Source organism: Oryctolagus cuniculus, chromosome 7 (genome assembly GCF_964237555.1).
Source record: "Oryctolagus cuniculus chromosome 7, mOryCun1.1, whole genome shotgun sequence".
NCBI lineage: Eukaryota > Metazoa > Chordata > Mammalia > Lagomorpha > Leporidae > Oryctolagus > Oryctolagus cuniculus.
Window position 1 is genome coordinate 97,464,265 of NC_091438.1, and position 18,534 is coordinate 97,482,798.

The following is an 18,534-nucleotide window of genomic DNA, read 5'->3' on the forward strand; positions in this document are numbered from 1 at the left end:
AGCTTGGTAGTTGTTTAATCCAATAGATTTTACAAACAAGTTTACATTTTAATGTGTGCATGTTTTTAAATTGACCCCACTTGCTTAAGTTATGTGAAATAGGTTGGCAACGTTCCTGTGACCTGTTTTTATACCTTTTGATATTTTATATAATCTCCAATCAGTTGGACAGATAATAACTGAAGACTTGGCACCAGGCTACCACTGCCACTATGACGCCGAGTCTGGTGTTAGCAGTGCAGATGAGCCGGGGAAGCCCTTGAGGAAGCCGAAGATTGACACAGGTGGAGGTAAGGGCACATCATTACCTAGGACAGACCTTCAGAAATCCCCTGTAAAAGACAGCCCATTTGCATCTTTCATCTTCCTATCCTTTGCCACATTCTTTTTCTTTGTAACTAATGAATGTGATGGCAGCAACTGGTTGGGAGGCCTAAAGCGGAGCTTTGAAAATGACATCAGATATGAATGTTATTATTCTTTTTTGAATACACCGGTGCCTAAGATGAAGAGAAAAGGACTTTGGGTTATAAAATACTGGTAGAGATTTTCAAATCAGCTGTTTTTCATACTCTGTCTCCCAGTTAGTTGACCAGCTGAATTTGCCTTAACTGACTCAGGTGGAGACACCCGAAAGCCAAGGCATATTTCACAATGATTCATTTGAACTTATTTTTTTTAATTAGGAAATAATTCATTGCCATCAGTATACGACCTGGCTCTTGGTGACAAGCATTCCATCTGCAAAAGTGCCAATTAGGGTGATTCAACAGACCGTGACTCATTCATATGTAGTCCGACTTCCTATGTCCTTGAAATCAGGTTTTCCTATATTTAGTTAATACCTTTCTAAAAACTTTCTGACATGAATACATTTAGGCATAACGGTTCTAAGGGTACTTGCTTTATTCATCACATGGTAGCATTACTCCCATCTCCAATTTTTAATGATAGTCATCAATTTGAAATTTCATACTACTTTGAAGTAAACAACTTACCCAGCCAGTGTTGGGGATATTGGCAGAGTACACAATACACCTGGGTCAGAGAAAAAAGAGCTTTATTACTCACAGCAAATAGCGGTAGCCACAGTAACTATATGCATACTGAATCCCTGAGTTTGGGTTCTCCCTGGGCTGCACGAAGAGGGCCAGGTGACACTTGCATGTGAAAATGGGCTGAACTGCAGATCAGGCACCCTAAGCTTAGAAAACCTGTCTTTTATAATGGGTATTCAACTAGAAGAATTCTGGTGTACCTCCCCCAACTTTATTCTGCAATACAGGCTTAGTAGTTATTATTGATCAAATCAAATTCAAGTAGGAAAATCTGGTAAGTCATAATCAGTGGGGAGAAAGTAGAGGGAAGATTCGTTCTGGCTTTCTGTAAGCTGGGCGTTGTGCTAAGCATTTTCCATAAACTATCCCGTCTGCTATCACAGGGATTCTGTGATTCAAGCATGGCTGTTCTCATTTTACAGATATGAAAATGAAGGCTTAGAGAGCTGTTATTTCCCAAAGTCATACAGCTAGTAAGTGTCAGGGCTGGCATTCTCACCCAGAGCTGTCTGACTCCCAGCTACAGACTCATCCTACTAAATCAAATTGCCCTGTTTATGAATATTTCTTGCTCTCCTGAATGAAATATTTTTTTTCAAAAGCCCATGTGGTTACCATCAAATCACATATGCCATGTTTTTGCACTGATTATTTCCCGGGAAGGTTTCAATTACTTCCTCTCTTTCTTCAAGAATGTCATGGTGGACGCCTCTGTGGTGTGTATGTTCACTTAATAGCTCAGTTGGATGCCATTAGCACTTTCTCTCCTAGAATTTAGGCACAATATATTATTACATGGTAGGCAGGCAATTCTATTCCCCTGTTTTCCTGAATGTTCTTTAATTAATCCATAAATTTAGAGGCCAGCACAGAAACACAGAGGACTTTATTTAAATATTTTCATAACTGACTTTTTAGTAAACTTTCATTCAGGAATTTGTATAGCAAGATATACTGCCAAAGAAACTTGACACACATTTTCATTGTTTTAATTTAATTTTGCTTTAAATCCAGTAATTGTAAAGAAATAGAATGTACTATATTTTCTCAGGCGAAGAGGCTACACATTCTCTGAGTAAACTCTTGTTCTACATTTCCCTTTGGAACTTTTAGGTACAATTTAGGAAATAACCACTATGATACACTGAGGAACACCTATAAAAATCCATCTCAGTCCCATTGATAGACCTGAAATTTCTATTTTACTTCTTTGAAAGAAGACATCAAAAGTTACTTTCCAAATACATTTTTTTTTTTTTGACAGGCAGAGTGGACAGTGAGAGAGAGAGACAGAGAGATCCAAATACATTTTTAAAGGAAATATAATACCAGCGATTATTGCTTTACCTCAGAATGGTTTACCATAGTAGCTAGTAGGAGCCTGAGGCAACAAAATTAAGGCTAGCCATATTTTGTGTTGGGAGAGCTAGTGAGCAGTCATGCATGGGTGTAAGGAGAGGGAAGAAGTAAGATCAGAACTTCTAATAGATTGTTGGTTATGGTGCTGGTGGTAAGATAGCTAGCCAAAAAAGGCAAGCATGTGAAAAATGTCAGAAAAACTCACTGGCTTACTTTCTAATGTACATAATTGAGAAGTGGAAGCTCTGGTATGGTAACTTATTTTATAGCATATAGTCCAGTATCTTTCTGCAGATGGAAAATTTAAACACTTCGGTATTTGGCAGGACTTGCCTTTAATTAGTTGGCTTGGATCATTCAAAAACACATGTCTTTGTTAAATAATAGTAATCCATTTGAAGCCTTTAAAAATATGTATCAAAGGTATATTTATTGAAGAATGATAGTCAATACACTCAGATTTGCTGAGGAATTATGGATGAGACCTTATGACTTACTTCTAGAAAGTTGTTTATGTTGAAAATTGTCCCAGACTACAAAGCCTTGTCTTGTTCTGTGATCCTGTTTTGCCAAAGGCAAATCAGTTTCTGAATGTAGATGGGAGATACACTGACCTGTAACACAAATTGGTGTCTTTAGTAAAAAGTCTTACCTTGAGCTAGCTACAAAGGATTTTGATGACTAAATATAGATATAGTAGCTTTAAAATAAGGAGTAAAGTATGATACAATGATCAGTGTACACTATGATTGTGTTGGTAAATGACCACATGAGGGGCAGAAACATTGACAGAAAAGAATATTATGGTACTATAGGCCATAATGATTTCTAAAAAGATGACATATTATTTTTCTTATTGTGTAATTTTCCTAAAAGTTCTTCAAATGAAATTAGGAAGTTTGTTTTTGTGTGTGAGAGAAAGAGGGAAAGAAAAATATTTTTTTTTATTCTAAGACATGAGGCAATGAGATTTTTTTGTTTGCTTATTTTCAGTATTTTTGATGTCCAACTTTAATCAGGGTGTCCATTAGATTTGAAAGCATTGATTTTCATAATGAAAAGCCACTGTTAAAACAGTGTTTGCTATAATTGATGTCATCATATAACCAAGAAAATGTTATAATTTTCAACTTCCCTTGACATCATATATGAAATCTCTTATCAATAAGTATTATACAGGATGGTATATAGTATCTCTTTGTCCACATTCATTAAAGTAACCTTGTTTTCTAACTTTACTTTTATAGCACAAAAGAATAATTTAGTGGTGGAGGAAAGGGTAGCACTCAACTCAAATATGGAAACCAAGCAAGCTGCACAGGAAACATATGTACTGGAGAAGAAAGAAGCTACAGAGGAAGATGAAGCCGCCCAACACGGGGATGCTGACACAGAGGAGAAAGAAGGGGGTGCAGTACCCAGGGCAAAAGCAGCGATGACTCAGGTCCCTGCAGGGGAGTGGAAGCCAACAGCAGAGCGGCCCACATTAGACAAAGTCACAGAAAAAAGGGAGACACCTGCAGGTAAAGGCAGTGGGGCAGGGACAGGCACAGGAGACGGAAGTCCAGGCCAACGGGGGCTCAGCCCCACAGGAAAAGCAGCAGTAGGGGGTTCTGTGGCTCTGAGCGAAGCGGAGGGTCCTGAAGAGCCGGCCTGCACAGGAACAGTGCCTGAGCCAGAACACGCAGTGTCCGCAGGGAAACAAACTGTGCAGCGGGCGGGGCTTGCAAACAAGGCCGTGGCTCTGAGCTCCGGGTGTTTTCAGGGGGCAGCAGCCGAGAGAGAAGCAGGGACGCTGGAAAAGGAAGGAGAGGCTGACGGGGAGGCAGCCTTGAGCGAGGCAGGGTCCCCAAAGCCAGACGTGGACCAAAATGAAGAGGACGCATCCACAGATCCAGAGACCATGGGGCCGGTGGGAGACGTGGCCTCCGAGGCCGGGGGTAGCTCTGAAGAGGCAGTGGCTGGGGGAGAGGAACAGGCTGAAGAGAGGAAGGGGCTGATGCGGGCAGAAACCCCCTTGAGCTCCTCCAGAGGCGAGGCCGAGGCAAGCTGCGGGGCCGTTTCCGAGGACATTTCTGAAGCCCTCAGTAAGCAAGAACAGGTTCTGATGGAGGCCGAATCAGACGCGGGAGAGGGCCGGAAAGACGCGCTGTGCCCTGCCGCAGTGGACGCAGCAGCAGAGAGGAGGGAAGCTGAGAGGCCAGACGCAGCTCCAGAGGGACCCGACGCGGAGCGAGCAGAGGAGCCCTGGACTAACGCACGCCCGCCAGACCCCGAGCATACACCCAACAGTGAAGAGGGGACAGCAGGGAAGGAACTCAGCGTCGAAGAGGAAGCCACAGAAGCCCCTCGAAGTGGAAGTGAACCTGATGCCAAGGCGGCGGCACCCGCGGAGGCGGCTGCATTGACCCAAGAAGAAGGGCGTCCAGAACATTCGCTGACAGAGAGAGTGGGGACCGCCAGTGAGGCAACCCCTGGATTTGAGGAGGCCCTGGAGGACTTCACAGCTCCGAGGAAAGGAGGAGCAGGGGAAGGCCTGAGCGAGGCGGGGGACACAGGGCCCAGGGAAGGAGCCGCGCCACAGGACGGGCCCCGTCGTGGCGGAGCGGGCGCGGCAGGAACGCCCAAGGGTGAGCCCGCAGGAAGGGCACAGGCGCCGCCAGAGGGGCCCGTCACGGCCCCAGGGCAGGCGGAGGAGGCTGCAGCCAAAGACCAGCACTGCCTTGCAGGGCAGGGGAAGGACGAAGCCGGGCCTCTGAAGGGGAGAGGTGCAGAAAGGGCCGTGATTGTAGCCCCGGAAGATGATCCAGAGGGAGAGCCCGTGATGGCGGGCAAATTGAGCCACGCAGAGGGCGACGAGGACCCAGAAGACGAGGAAGAGGAGAAGGAGGAGGAGGAGGAGGACGAAGAGCGCCCCCTGGGGCCAGGAGAGATGGAAGCAAGGAGCACGGTGGCTGAGGAAGATCAAAGCCAAGGGGGAGGAGCTGTCCTAACCGAGAAGAGGGAGCTGTGGGCAGATCCGCAGGGGCCCGAGCGAAAAACAGCAGGAAAGAAAGCCGCCTCCATTCCCGCTGTTGCGGGGGAGGAAACTTGGCACAAAGGGGATGAGTTGCTAGGAAAAGCAACAGCTGCAGAGAGGGCAGCGCTGGAGGAGCTGACAGTTCCATCGACGTCAACGCAGGAGGCTGAGAGCGCACCGGGACAGGATCCAAAGGCAGGGTGGGCGGCCGCGGGGGACGGCGGCCCGGCTCAGGAAGCAGGAATCCCTGAAGAGGAGAGACCGGGGTCGTGGCCCGAGGGACCATCAGCGTCCAGAGCCCAGAATCTACGGGCGGTGGCAACACCTCCTGCGAAGCCCAGTGTCCCTGGAACGCAACAAACGCAAGAGCAGGTGGTGCACCATGACAGTGAGCCTGCAGAGAGTTCTTTCAACAACGTGAAGGCCTAGGCGACTTCCTGGCCCGCGGTGAGTTTAAGCCTGGTTCTAGGAGGACTGAATTGAAACTCCACTGTGAATGTTCTCTATTGAGGCCGACTTTCCCTTTCGTGGGTGTCTGTGTACACACCTACTCCCAGGGTGCTATGACGGCCTGCCTGGCCCTCGCCCTGCTGGAGAGGGGTTGGGGAAGATGGAGGAGGCACCCAGGGGATCCCAGGGACCCACCTCTTTCCCTCTGTGGTTCCGAGTCACTGCCCAGTCCTTACAAGCACAACTCCCTGAAATAGTGAGATCTGTGTCTCCCAGACAGGACTCCCAAGGCGAAATGTTTATGGAAGAGAATGTGCAAGGGATAGACCACAGAAGAATCAAACTTACTCCAGAATCCATTTCCACTTCAGTGCTTTAAAGAATCAAAGCAGGTTTTTTTTTTCTGTGATCATTTGCCTTTAAATGGGCTCTGTGACTTCATTTATGCAGTTTTAGGTTTCATATAAACAATTTTTGCATATTCAAAATATAAGACATTTTTTATACATGTCAAACTGATCTATAAATATTGGGAGGGTGGAACTAACAAGAGAATTTATTGCATAGCTTGGTCTTTCCTTGCTGCCCTTACCTCCTTAGTGCCCAGATTCCTCTATTTTGAGTGGTTATATCCATATCACTAGCTGCCTTCTTATTTTTCAGGAAATTTTCAAGATGCCTTCTGGAAGACCTAAAGAGCAGGAAATGATTCACCCAGTTGTCTCCCCTGGACGTCAGATGTTATTGTTTGGAAAATTTCTTCCTCAACACTGTGCTTGTCCAACATGTTTTCCAGTATGTCAGCGCCGGTCAGTAGCTCAATAAGCCCTGTGACAGCTCCAGCACATCCATAAGCCCCTTCGAAGGAGTAGTGGTTCCTAACGCAGAGCTAACTGTGAGGATCTTCCATGTTCTACACAGCTAATCTGAATATAGTCAAACCAAAATAGTGGCTTTAAAGTGTTTGACTTTTACCAGATATCATTGAAAGCCCAGGCCTGATACCCAGGATCCAAAATTTGCTTTTAATTTTATAATCAAATCTTAGTCTCAGTTTCATACATGGGGATTTTATGTAAAGTCTGTGTTGGGGCTGTTGTTGCAGCACAGTGGGTTAAGCCTCCACTTATAATGCCCACATCCCATAGGGGAGTGCTGGTTTGAGTCCTGGCTGCTCAACTCTGAGCCACCTCCCTGCTAATTCACCTGGGAAAGCAGCAGAAGATGGTGCAAACCCTTGGGACCCTGCCACCCAAATGGGAGACATGGAGGCGATCAGGGCCCCTGGCTTCAGCCTAGCTCAGCCCTAACTGCATGTGGGGTTCTTTCTCCCTCTCTCATTCTCTTTTTCCCTGTCACTCTGCCTTTCAAATAAGTAAAATCATCAATCCAACAAAACAAAACAAAGCAAAAAAAAAAAAAAAATCCCAAAACTGTGGCTTGAGACTTTAATGACTTGGTCTGTAAAAGGGAGCTCCCAAAGGTCCTTCCAGGTATATACAAGACTGAACATTGCTCCAGATCCCTAAGTCCATCCAGAATGGATTCGGGGATGTGCCTATTCACTTACATTTGTATCTATCCACTCTTTCTATTTATGCCAGGAGGGCAATTTAAAGTGGAAATCTTATTCCAAAATGTTCTTCATTTTATGTGCATTGCTGTAGTTGTGCTTTCTGAGGTAAAAGAATAGCCTGTAGCATTTCATCTCTAGGGTCTTATTTTTAGGAGTACTCAAATTTAAAGCAAAGTAGTAAATAATTTAGCTCAGTGGTGATGAGGATAATAATGATTGCAGATAACTTAGTGCATCAGCATATGGTCCAACATTCCACTCTTTAGTTGATGTCATTCAATGGAAAGGAAAGGCGGGTTAGGTTAGTGTGCTGCTCATCTTCCTGAGTTCTGTTATTTCAAACCTGTGAACTAAACCTGCAGCCCATTATAAATCAACAGTCATGTTGCTCTCTCAGTTACCCCCTGATATTATTTTCCAATGGTGTATCAGTGTGATGCCTCGAGGTTTTGTTTCCTTGAAGATATCTATATGACACTGCCCCCCAAAGGGCACCTTTTTTTTTTTTTTTTTTTTTTTTTGGCGAGGAAGTGAAAGAGAATGTCCTAAAGCAAATTCTATGGCCAGACTCCACATAATACTTGTATGGACACTTTCATAAGTAAATCAACCCCTGGCTGACCTCAGAGATACAGATTTAATTAGTTTTAGATAAAACTACATGTAAGTTGTTAGTTTTTTTCAACTCTTCATTTGATTCTATTATGTGACCAAAATTGGAACCTGCTACGGTAAACCATCCAAGCTGGCTGCTCTACCATCTATGTCCTTAGTGACCAGGTCATTGTAGGTGTTTTCCATTTTAATGAATAACTGAGTCATTTGATAATCTGAACTGGATAATGGACAGATATTGCACTGGTCCCTTGATCAGGAGCACCAGCATCAAACTTGTCCCTAACATCGTCTCATATCTATTAAATGCAAAACTCTGGGTGAGACCTGGTTATTGGTGTTTTAACAAGCACTCCGGGAATCCTGATGTACACTAAAGTCCGGAAATTGCTATCATTGACTACAGTGTACTGAAGATTAGTCTCCATTGGAAAACAGATGGCAGAAGCACTGTGATTCTTCCTTCCCTCCCTCCCTCCCTCCTTCTTTCCTTCCTCCCTCTCTCCTTCCCTCCCTCTCTCTCTTTCTTTCTTTCTTCCTTTCTCTCTCTCTCTTTCTTTCTTTCTCTGGAAAATGGTAATCAATACTCATTATTTATAGTACCTCTGCCCCACCTCCACTGAGAGATGAGTGTGCTACTCACTTCACTTCATAGATCTCCATCATTGGACTTATGTTTTATGAGTGGATTTCACCTGCATTATATCCAACTTCTGAGCTACATAACTGTGGAGCTCTATGGTATTTGTTCTCTGATTTCAAGCTTGATGCTGCAGAGCACTTTGGAAACAAAGTCCTTGTGGGAAAAACTGTAAATGTGTTAATTCCATTGACAAATAGTTTTGTATAATGTGCTAAATGGAAATTGCATTGGATTATTTTTATATTTAACACATTTCATCAAAACATTCTGTAATATAATTCTTCAATCTGCATGTGGGTTTAACTGTGAAATTCAGTGTTGTGATGTTTTCATTAAGTGAATTCTTTTTCTGCAAATATTGTATTATAAAATTATTTGTACGTTCAACTGAAATGATTTTTTGTTAGTTTCTTTGTTATTATAGGCATAAATAAATCATATGTCTCTAGGTATGACATGTGAGTGGTTCTTTGTACATAAGGCAGAGTTTTATAGCATTTTTTGTTCTTTTCCTACAAAAATTGAACTCCATAGAGTAAGGAAGAGAAAATTAGTTTCACTGGGCTTTATTTTTGAGTGTATGTGTTTATACTGACTGTTCATACACATCTTTTACAGACATGGGATAATGTCAGGGAGGAACATTGTTATCACAATGTAATAGACAACTTAAGAAATAAATTTCAGTGGCATGTCTAAAATCATACTTGACCTCAGGTCTTCTGACTTAACTGACTTTTTAAAATAATAGCAAAGTAACGTAAGTAGATAATTAAGATACTACATGTGAATCTGTACATGTTTTTGTTTACTTATGAAAAGGCAAAAAAAAAAGTTATCATTAGTGTATGCTTTATTGTTGTCAGGAGAGTTATATTTCCAGCCAATGTCAATCAAAGAACAAAGTGGATCATGTAAACAATTCAAGGGAAACAGACAACCAAAGGAAATGCAGGCAGAATTGGGCTTTTTACTTGCATTCCTTGAATTAAGCTTTTTCTGTGGGTTTATAAACTCTTATGTTGTAAATTAAAAATAGAGTTCTTTAACCTTTCTAAGATCAATAATTTTCCCACAATTACTGCCCTTGGAAAATGATTGTTTGAGAAAAGAAAAGAAGCCTTAAGGAAGATTCATCTAGTAAGTGAAATATTCCAACAGGCTCAAGGACAGTTGAGAAGGGACTGCTTTTGACCTTGGGTAATATTTCCTCCCAGGCCTTTGTACCACTCGATTGTGTCATTTAAAAAAAAATATTCCCTGTCACCATGGCCAGCAGCAAGAGGTACGAGAATGGCGAGTAAATACCACTGAAATTCCTTAAAAGCTTCAAATAAACCTTTCTTTTTCTTTGTTAAATATTTTTTTCTTCCATCTAACATTATGTACTGTGACAAGAAAGCTATACTTTTCAAAATAACTGGAAACTAACTGTAAGATAAAATGCAGTATATTTGGGAATGTGCATGTTGCAATACCTTCATTTGGAAAAAGGAGGTACACAGAAAATTGGTGCCAAAATCTACCTCATTGTCAAAGATTTCCTAGTATTTAGTAAGTATCCACTAATAGCTATGTTTATATTAAGACTTTTGTGTTATGAGATAAATCTAACAGTTGTTCAGGACCTTGGGACTGATGTGACAAAATGGCCCCCTAACTGGTGTGTACCTCCAATGGAAGATGAAGCTTTCATGAGATTTGCTGGCAAAGTTAGCTTACAGATCCACAACCTCCCATATGCACTGTCTTAAAACAAAACAGACTTGGGAACTAGCCTGTAATCAAGGTCTTCCCTGTTGCCAATCCTCCGCTCTCTTTTAGAGGCCATTCTACACAGAAGAATGTGAAATTCAGCATGTAGGGATTGAAGAAGGGAATGATTTTAATGACTAGTTAACAAATCTTTCTGCTATTCAGATGGTTTTCAACAAAGCTAAATGAGGATCTGATTGAGTTGTCAGCCAAGAAACTGATAAAATATTTTTCAGTATTTTATGAGTTTGTGATTTTTGATAAATCACTCAGAAGCTGTTTAAAGAAGATCATTGCTGCACAAAATAGCAAAGCTTCTTCCGTTCTTATCTAATTATTTGTGTGATGTGGATAAACACTAATGTACATCTACACAAAGAAAACATAAAATGAAATAGCACTGATGTTGAGCATGCTCATCTTAGCAGTAAATAATATTCATTTGCAGATACACAACTAATTAAAAATAGAAATCGGCCGGCGCCGTGGCTCACTTGGCTAATCCTCTGCCTGTGGCTCCGGCACCCCAGGTGCTAGTCCCGGTTGGGGCGCCGTTTCTGTCCTGGTTGCTCCTCTTCCAGTCCAGCTCTCTGATGTCGCCCGGGAAGGCAGTGGAGGATGGCCCAAGTGCTTGGGCCCTGCACCCCATGGGAGACCAGGAGAAGCACCTGGCTCCTGGCTTCGGATCGGTGCAGTGCACCATTTGGGGGAGTGAACCAATGGAAAAAGGAAGACCTTTCTCTCTGTCCCTCTCTCTCACTGTCTAACTCTGCCTGTCAAAAAAAAAAAAAATAGAAATCACTATACCAAGGGATATATTTTTATTTTTAATTTTTATGCATGATAGCCACCAAAATTTGTAATAGTTTTATTTTATTTTTATCAAAAGTATATTATTAATAATTGTAATGATAACTCAGTCCAGAATAAACTCAGCACACAGAACCTTATTATCATAAGACATTTAAAAATTATATTTTAATTTATGCGATGATCTAATTGAAGTAGGCAAGCATGCAGGTTAAAATCCATTAGCTTTGTGAGCTGGAAGACCATGCCTTCGCCATACCCCTGTGTGACCTCATGCCCCTACCTGGCCACACCTGGGTGCCCACCAGCCAATCAGGTTAATTAACTACTCCCCTTTGGAAGTGGGTTAAAAGCCTGGGATACGGTGTGTCTGTGCCTCTCTTCTTTGCCTCGGCCTCTTCCCAGGAGGGGACTTGCTGTAACCCTGCACCTCCAGGGCACGTGGCCTTTGGACCACCTGCCCTAAGCTTCCTGGCCTAGATGCTCCTTCACGTGGCTGGTTCCTGGTGCTCAGTATGAACCCAGATCTCCCTCTCTCTCTTAGATAAAGCTCTCACTCTCCTATGCATCTTTCGCACTAAATAAAAGCCTAAAATGTACCATGCTGCCTCGTTTATTGATGCCGGTATTTAGAATTCTTCTCTAAATATTAGGCAAGAACGCTCTCGGGCTTATTAATATTGGGGATTTATCAATAAGCATACGGTGATGTCATATGGCACCCCAAATTCCAGTAGCCTATGTGGCATCCCAGATGGCGCTTCTGGGGAACTTTAGGGGGCCACATTGTCATATAGATTTTAGGGGGTCATTTCCTATATCATAATGGCAGATGTATGACAGGGTGATCAATAAAAGACTTTCAACTCTAAAAGCATAGTAAAAAAAAAATTAAAAAAAATCCAAACAAAATAGAGTGGAAATGTAAGCTCAAAGAAAAGAAAACAAAAACAAAACTTTTTAATGTTAAAGAAGAGCTTAGCATGTTCTTTTGAAAGGGAAATGCTATGTGACAGAGGATTATATGCAGAATGTTTATTTGTAAGAAAAAAGGGGCACAGAACAGAGAGGAGACAGGGTATGAACTTTCAACCAGACTGAGTTTATTCAAAGAAAATAAATCCACAGAGGTGGGTGACCAACTGCCAGTGTGCACACAGACAGGACAGTGGCAGAGGGCCCAGACCCCAGAAAGCTGGGCTTTTTTATGTCTCAGGCGGGCTAGGGGAGAGGGTGGGGAACAGTAGGTGGAGGTGAGCTTCCCCATACAGGTTCTTCAAGTTTGGCCCACTGGCTTCCAAACCTGGGGAAGAATGCAAGGGGTGGAGTGGGGAGCAATACAGGGTGTGAGATTGAACTGATCTAAAAGAAGGCAGGGTAACAAGAACCTAGAACGGCTGAGGATGACGTCCTTGTTCCATCGATCCTGACTCTGAGTATAGATAAGGAGATGGGATGCCGGTTTCTTTCTGGCTACTTTCTGCTGATAGGGCATAGATGTGGGGTGAGGATCTATGCTCTGGATTGGATTGATTGAAGAAGAGCAGTCTTGTGCTGTTCCTGTGTGATGGCTCAGGTCATAGTAGTCATATGTTCCTTTAAGGACTTTTGAAATAGGTTAATTATACATGGTAGGAATAGGAGCACTGTGATTATGAAGCTAAAAGGAGAAATTAGAAACATTGTCCATGGTAGAAAAGATGACCAAAATGAGAACAAAGAGGGTAATGGGAAAGCAGAGTCTTGTCCGTATGCCTGGTTGCCAAAGAGAAAGGATGCTCCTACTTTGTTAAGTGTGTACGTGCTGGCAAGGAGCTGTGGGATGTAGTTAGTCTGGCTTGCTTTTAGTCCTGGACTCCCTCATTTCCTCCCTCTGCTTATGGGAATCCTGGCTGCTGTAAGGGGTTTGCGTGAAGACTAAAGCTGAGTTCTTCAAGCTGAATAGGGGCAGAGTAGGACCTGTGGTCAAGACAGGGTTTCAGCAGAAGGTGGCCTCTTGAGGGGGCTGAAGCACGAGGTCACACAAACTGTCTCCATTCGAGGTTTTGTATGCATGACTATCTAGAATTCTATTGCCTGGAGCACATGAATCTAACAAGCAGATTAAATATACAGGGTCTAAAACTAAGGACAGAGTCATTATTAGAGGACCTAAGAAAGGTGCTGTCCAAACCAAGAGGGAGTTTTCCTATTGAGAGGCAAACAGAAATTGACAGGAGGGGCTTGAAAATAATCAGGTGGGCAGGGAGGTTTGGCCAGGTCTATGTGAGGTCCAGACCTATCTGTATCATCACATGTATTACTGGATGAGACATCATAAGGGAGATGTGAGCCTCCTTAGGGAAGGCACCTGTTGACTTCTTAGCTCACCTGGGAGGAGAGCTGGCCTGCATAGGAGGTTAGTATCGAATAGGTGGCATCACTACAGCTCTGCCTTGATTGTTACTGACCGTGGGCTATCCTCCTGATGGCGGTAGTTATTTTGGAAGCTAGGCAGAATGAAGGGCATTTTAGTATGGGGCCAACAGGTTCTGTGGTTCTGACCCAGGGGTTCCTTCAACTCCTGGGCATTTCCATTTCCAGTGGCCCGGCTCTTGGAAGAGGTGACAGAGCTGACAGCTGCTTGCCCAATGCCCCAATTTCTCATATCAAAACCAGGTGCCATTTGGGGATGGACTGACTTTACTGGGTCTCCTTGATGGTGGATCGCCATGTAAGGCAGCCGTTAATTCGCTGGCCACTTATCCTTACAATGCTGCTGCTGCTGCCTAGCTCACTCTTCTGTCTCCTGGTCTCTGTTAAAGTAGAACACAGAGGAAGCCTTTAGGAATGTCAGCCAAGGGGGTGCTCAATCCCATCCCTAATCTTGGTGGCCTGAGCTAGAAATCTGAAGTCACAGGCATGATGTGATAATATTCTTCCTGTGAGATAAGATGATGCCCATGAAGAAAGCTATGTCCTTCTATGTGAGATCAAACTTTAAAGACACCTTATCCAAACTGTCTTACGTAAAGTCTAAAGATCACACTGTACACCCTGATGGAGAGTCCTACAGAACAGAATCAGTTTTCCATCTTGAAGAGAATAGAGGAGAAATGAGGAAACAAGTCAGGCTTCCCAGACTGCTTACTGTCAAAAAATAAGTTAATATTAAGTGAAAACTTAGTAAACAATTTTAGCTCTCAATTAGCTTATGAAAACATTTACCAAAAGGTCCAATGCCTTCTATAAATTTTGAGAGTACATGTAGTTGGAAATGCTTCTTGCATATCTAACATACATGTAAGCCAATTAAAGCAGAGCTGTTAATAAATTTTCCCATGTAGACATACAATATGTTCACATGTATACCACATTACAGGAGAGAACCACAAGACAGTTTCAGTTATTAGCAAAGAGATTTTGACTGCCACTAGACAAGGCATGGGGAAGATAGAAGGCGGCTAGGCATGGGGCATGGGGTATGGGGCATGGGGTATGGGGCATGGGGCATGGGGCACTCTTTGGAGGGAAGTTGCTTGGGACTTACTTACTACTGTTCTTAAGTTTTTTCCTTGCTAGCTCTGCCAAATATATTACTGGAGATGGCTAGAACAGGAATTTTTTTTTTTGACAGAGTTAGACAGTGAGAGAGAGAAAGAGAGAGAGAGAGAGAAAGGTCTTCCTTCCATTGGTTCACCCCCAAATGGCTGCTATGGCCCGAGCTGCACCGATCCGAAGCCAGGAGCCAGGTGCTTCCTCCTGGTCTCCCATGTGGGTGCAGGGGCCCAAGGACTTGAGCCATCCTCCACTGCCTTCCTGGGCCACAGCAGAGAGCTGGACTGGAAGAGGAGCAACTGGGTCTAGAACCCGGTGCCCATATGGGATGCTGGCACCGCAGGTGGAAGATTAACCAAGTGAGCCACGGCGCTGGCCTGGAACAGGGATTTTGTCTTCATGTGAGAGAGAATTTAAATGTGAGACAGAGTAGCAGTGCAATATGTGGCCCCATTATGTTAGGTTTTAGGATTTTAGGGTCTGTAGAAGGAGAGAAGACAGCTATTGGAGAAGACTTTATTTTAGGGAAGACTGAATGAGAGGCAGTAAAGAGAGTAGGGGCTGAGCTCACTTAGACAGAGGGAAGAGGTGGGGATGGGGTGTTGAAGTCAGGCTGTATTGCATTTGAACGGCAGGCAGAGTCCTGTTGGGGGAGTTGCAAAGTACCATGTGGACCCTGATGGCTCCTAGGTGAAGTTTTCAGTGCACTGTCTTAGGAGTCTGGAATGTCCCAGGTGCAGGGCTTTCCACAAGAAACATTCTGCTAGCCTTTACAGAACAGAAGAGGGGCAAGGAAGAGAGGAGAGAGGCAGTTTGGGCTGCCGGTGAAGGGGCTGGGGAAGACCAGATGGGTTACAAGGTGATGAAGGGAGGGTCAGGTTCCAGAGGCGGCAGCATCCCTGAGGGAAGAGGAAAAGTGGAAGAAGGGAAAGTCAAGGGTTCCAGAGGAGCTTCCAAGTCCTCCAGCCCGAGGCCTTGGAATGAGGAAAGTTGACCTTGAAAGAGGACGAAGGCTTAGGTGTAGAGGAATCAGGTGGGCCTGCCAGAGAGGAATGGCCAGATGGAGGCTCAGGAGGGCCCTGGGGTGGGTAGGGTGAAGGGTCAGTGTGCTGGTCCAGGATCTCAGAGCTGATGGGATGAGGGAGAAAAGGGCGGGGCAGAGGGCCTGCAGGAGGATTTTCTTCCTTGGTGAGAACAGGATAGGCAGAGTTCAGGGGAGAAGAGGGTGGCAACTTCCCCTGCTGCCGCTGGCGAGAGGGAGGAAGAGGTGCTGGAGGGAAAGGGGGAATGGAGTGAGTGAAGAGACTCTGAGACTCTGGCTTCTCAGGTGGAGGGGAGGAGGCAGAGGTGAGGAGATGATGGATTTAAGGGGAGGCTCCAGTTCTTCCCCATGAGAACTTGGAGTGAGGCGAGTTGATCCCGAAGGAAGAAAAAGGCTTGGAATAGGAGACCTATTTCATTTCTCTGTGTAAAGTAGAGAATTTTGAGGCAGAAATGCCAAATTAGTGCAGAGGTGGATTAGTCGCCTCCACTTTATCTTCCCCTTCAGGCCCAGCTTGTGCAAGTCTTTTAAGAGGCAGGCCAGAGGAGGGGAACCCATGGAGTAGGCAAAATACAGCCTGAGGGAAGAGGGCCTTTCACAGTGCCTCCCTGGGAAAGAACCACCCAACCAAGAACCCAAGTTCTGAGTCCTCTAAGAGGAGAGAGCTAGAGAAGCCAGCTGAATACCCCGGGCCCTAAGGGGGGGGGGGGATGAACCAGTTGCAAGCATTGATCCAGGGCACTTGAGGTGACAGAGTCCTCTCTTACCATTCCGATGGGCTGAGAATTAGGTGCAGTGTGGCATGCAGTGATGAGATCCGACAAAGGCTCTCTGGCTGTGAATATGTTGGGAAATGAGAAAGCGCAAGCAGGAGGAAGAACGTTTTCTGGCGAGGCATCTCTCAGGGCCATCCGGGTCAGAAAGGAAAAAGGAGATTGTAGGAAAGAGAACGTAAGAGGTGGACAGAGACAGTAAAATGGGGAAGGAGTTTAGAAAGGAGAAGAAACTTCAAAGGAAGGGTGGTGGGTCACAGCTCTTACCTAGAGAAGGCAGGAGTGGCTGATTTGGGCAAGTTGCCGTTGCCCCACTCCCCTCCTCACCTAGGGCACCAGATGTAAGGAAAAGAGGCTCAGAACAGAGGTGAGACAGAGTATGAACTCACAGCCAGACTGAATTTTTTCAAAGAAAATAAACTCATGGAAGTCGACCAACTGCCAGCATGCACACAGACTGGACATGTGGCAGAGGGCCCAGACCCCAGCAGGCTGGGCTTTTTTATGTCTTAGGTGGGCTGGGGAGGGGGTAGGGGGCAGTAGGTGGAGGTGAGCTTCCCCATACTGGCTCTTCAAGTTTGGCCCACTGGCTTCCAAACCTGGGGAAGAATGCAGGGGGCAGGCTTGGGGGGATAATACAGGGTGTGAGAGTGAACTGATCTCCTGAAAGAAGGCAGGGGTAACAGGAACCTAGCACTGCTGAGGCTGATGTCCTTGTTCCATCATCATTAGGGTGCACTTTGGGAACAACACTGCTGGGAGGTGTGAAAGCAGAAAAGAGCCAAGAGGAAAGCTGTAGCTCCCTCAGGCTAAGCCCATCCAAGCAGCCCTGAAACCAGGAAGTCCAAATGGAGGTGAGGAGCCAGAGCTCCTCATTCCCCACAACAGACCCTGAGGGAGCCTGAACTTGAACTAGGTGGTCCCTTATGACAAAAGCAGTTCCTGTGGAGAAACGGACATTAAATCTCACCCCAGACAGTTGAGGAATGAATGCATTGGTTGTGAAGGAGGATTCAAAAGGCTCCCCATTGCATCTGATGATACATGGCTAAAGGTGGAATCATCTTGGGATGGCATTTTGATTCCTTTTGGTACATGTAGGAAGAGATGTAATTACTTTATCTTAAAATGTCCTATTTTATTTTATTTTTATTTATTTGAAAGACAGTGTTACAGATAGAGGTAGAGACAGAGAGGTCCTCCATCCGCTGGTTCACTCCCCAGATGGCTGCAACGGCTGGAGCTGCACCGATCCAAAGTCAGGAGCCAGGAGCTTCTTCCGGGTCTCCCATGTGGGTGTGTGTGCAGGGGCCCAAGGACTTGGGCCATCCTCCACTGCTTTCTCAGGCCACAGCAGAGAGCTGGATCGGAAGAGGAGCAGCTGGGACTAGAACTGGCACCCATATGGGATGCCGGCACTTTAGGCCAGGGCTTTAACCTGCTGCACACAGCACCAGCCCCAAAATGTCCTATTTTATAACATACTAGAAATTACATCTGTAACTACTGCTTAAAAGTATGAAAAATTCTAGATGTCAATTAAAATATGGACATTTTTTCAAAACTTTTAGAGGCATGCCAACGAAAACAATTGAATAGTAGAAAGGACAAAGTGAATCACATGGGACTGAGTTTCTCAAGCTCCAATGAATGGTCAAAATTTCGACTTACATGTAAATTTTGTTGTGACTCCATGTGATTAAATCCACCACTCAAATCAGCAAAGTGAGTGCAGTGGTCATGCAGTTTGGTGTTTTTACAAAAAAGAAGAGTCTAGCATAATGTCCATGAGCGCAGTGTAGGGACGGTGAATAATTGTACTAAAACAGCAAGTTGGTGCAGGTGTTGGCAAACTTTTTCTGTAAAGGACCAGAGTGTAGACATTTTAGGCATTGTG

The 18,534-nt window shown here is 44.6% G+C and overlaps 1 protein-coding gene across 5 annotated transcripts in view; it reads left to right on the forward strand.

The window, feature by feature from the left end:
* ERICH3 (glutamate rich 3) overlaps nucleotides 1-9,172 on the forward strand; it is a 130,601-nt gene extending 121,429 nt beyond the window's left edge. For all 5 annotated transcript variants that reach the window (XM_008265057.4, XM_051856358.2, XM_070076971.1 and 2 more), the window contains 3 exons: nucleotides 165-290; nucleotides 3,665-5,883; nucleotides 6,550-9,172. In XM_008265057.4, coding sequence (XP_008263279.3) covers nucleotides 165-290; nucleotides 3,665-5,865 — 2,327 coding nt within the window. In that variant the 3' untranslated portion in view covers nucleotides 5,866-5,883; nucleotides 6,550-9,172. The remainder of the gene's footprint in view (nucleotides 1-164; nucleotides 291-3,664; nucleotides 5,884-6,549) is intronic.
* The last annotated feature ends 9,362 nt before the right edge of the window (nucleotides 9,173-18,534 follow it).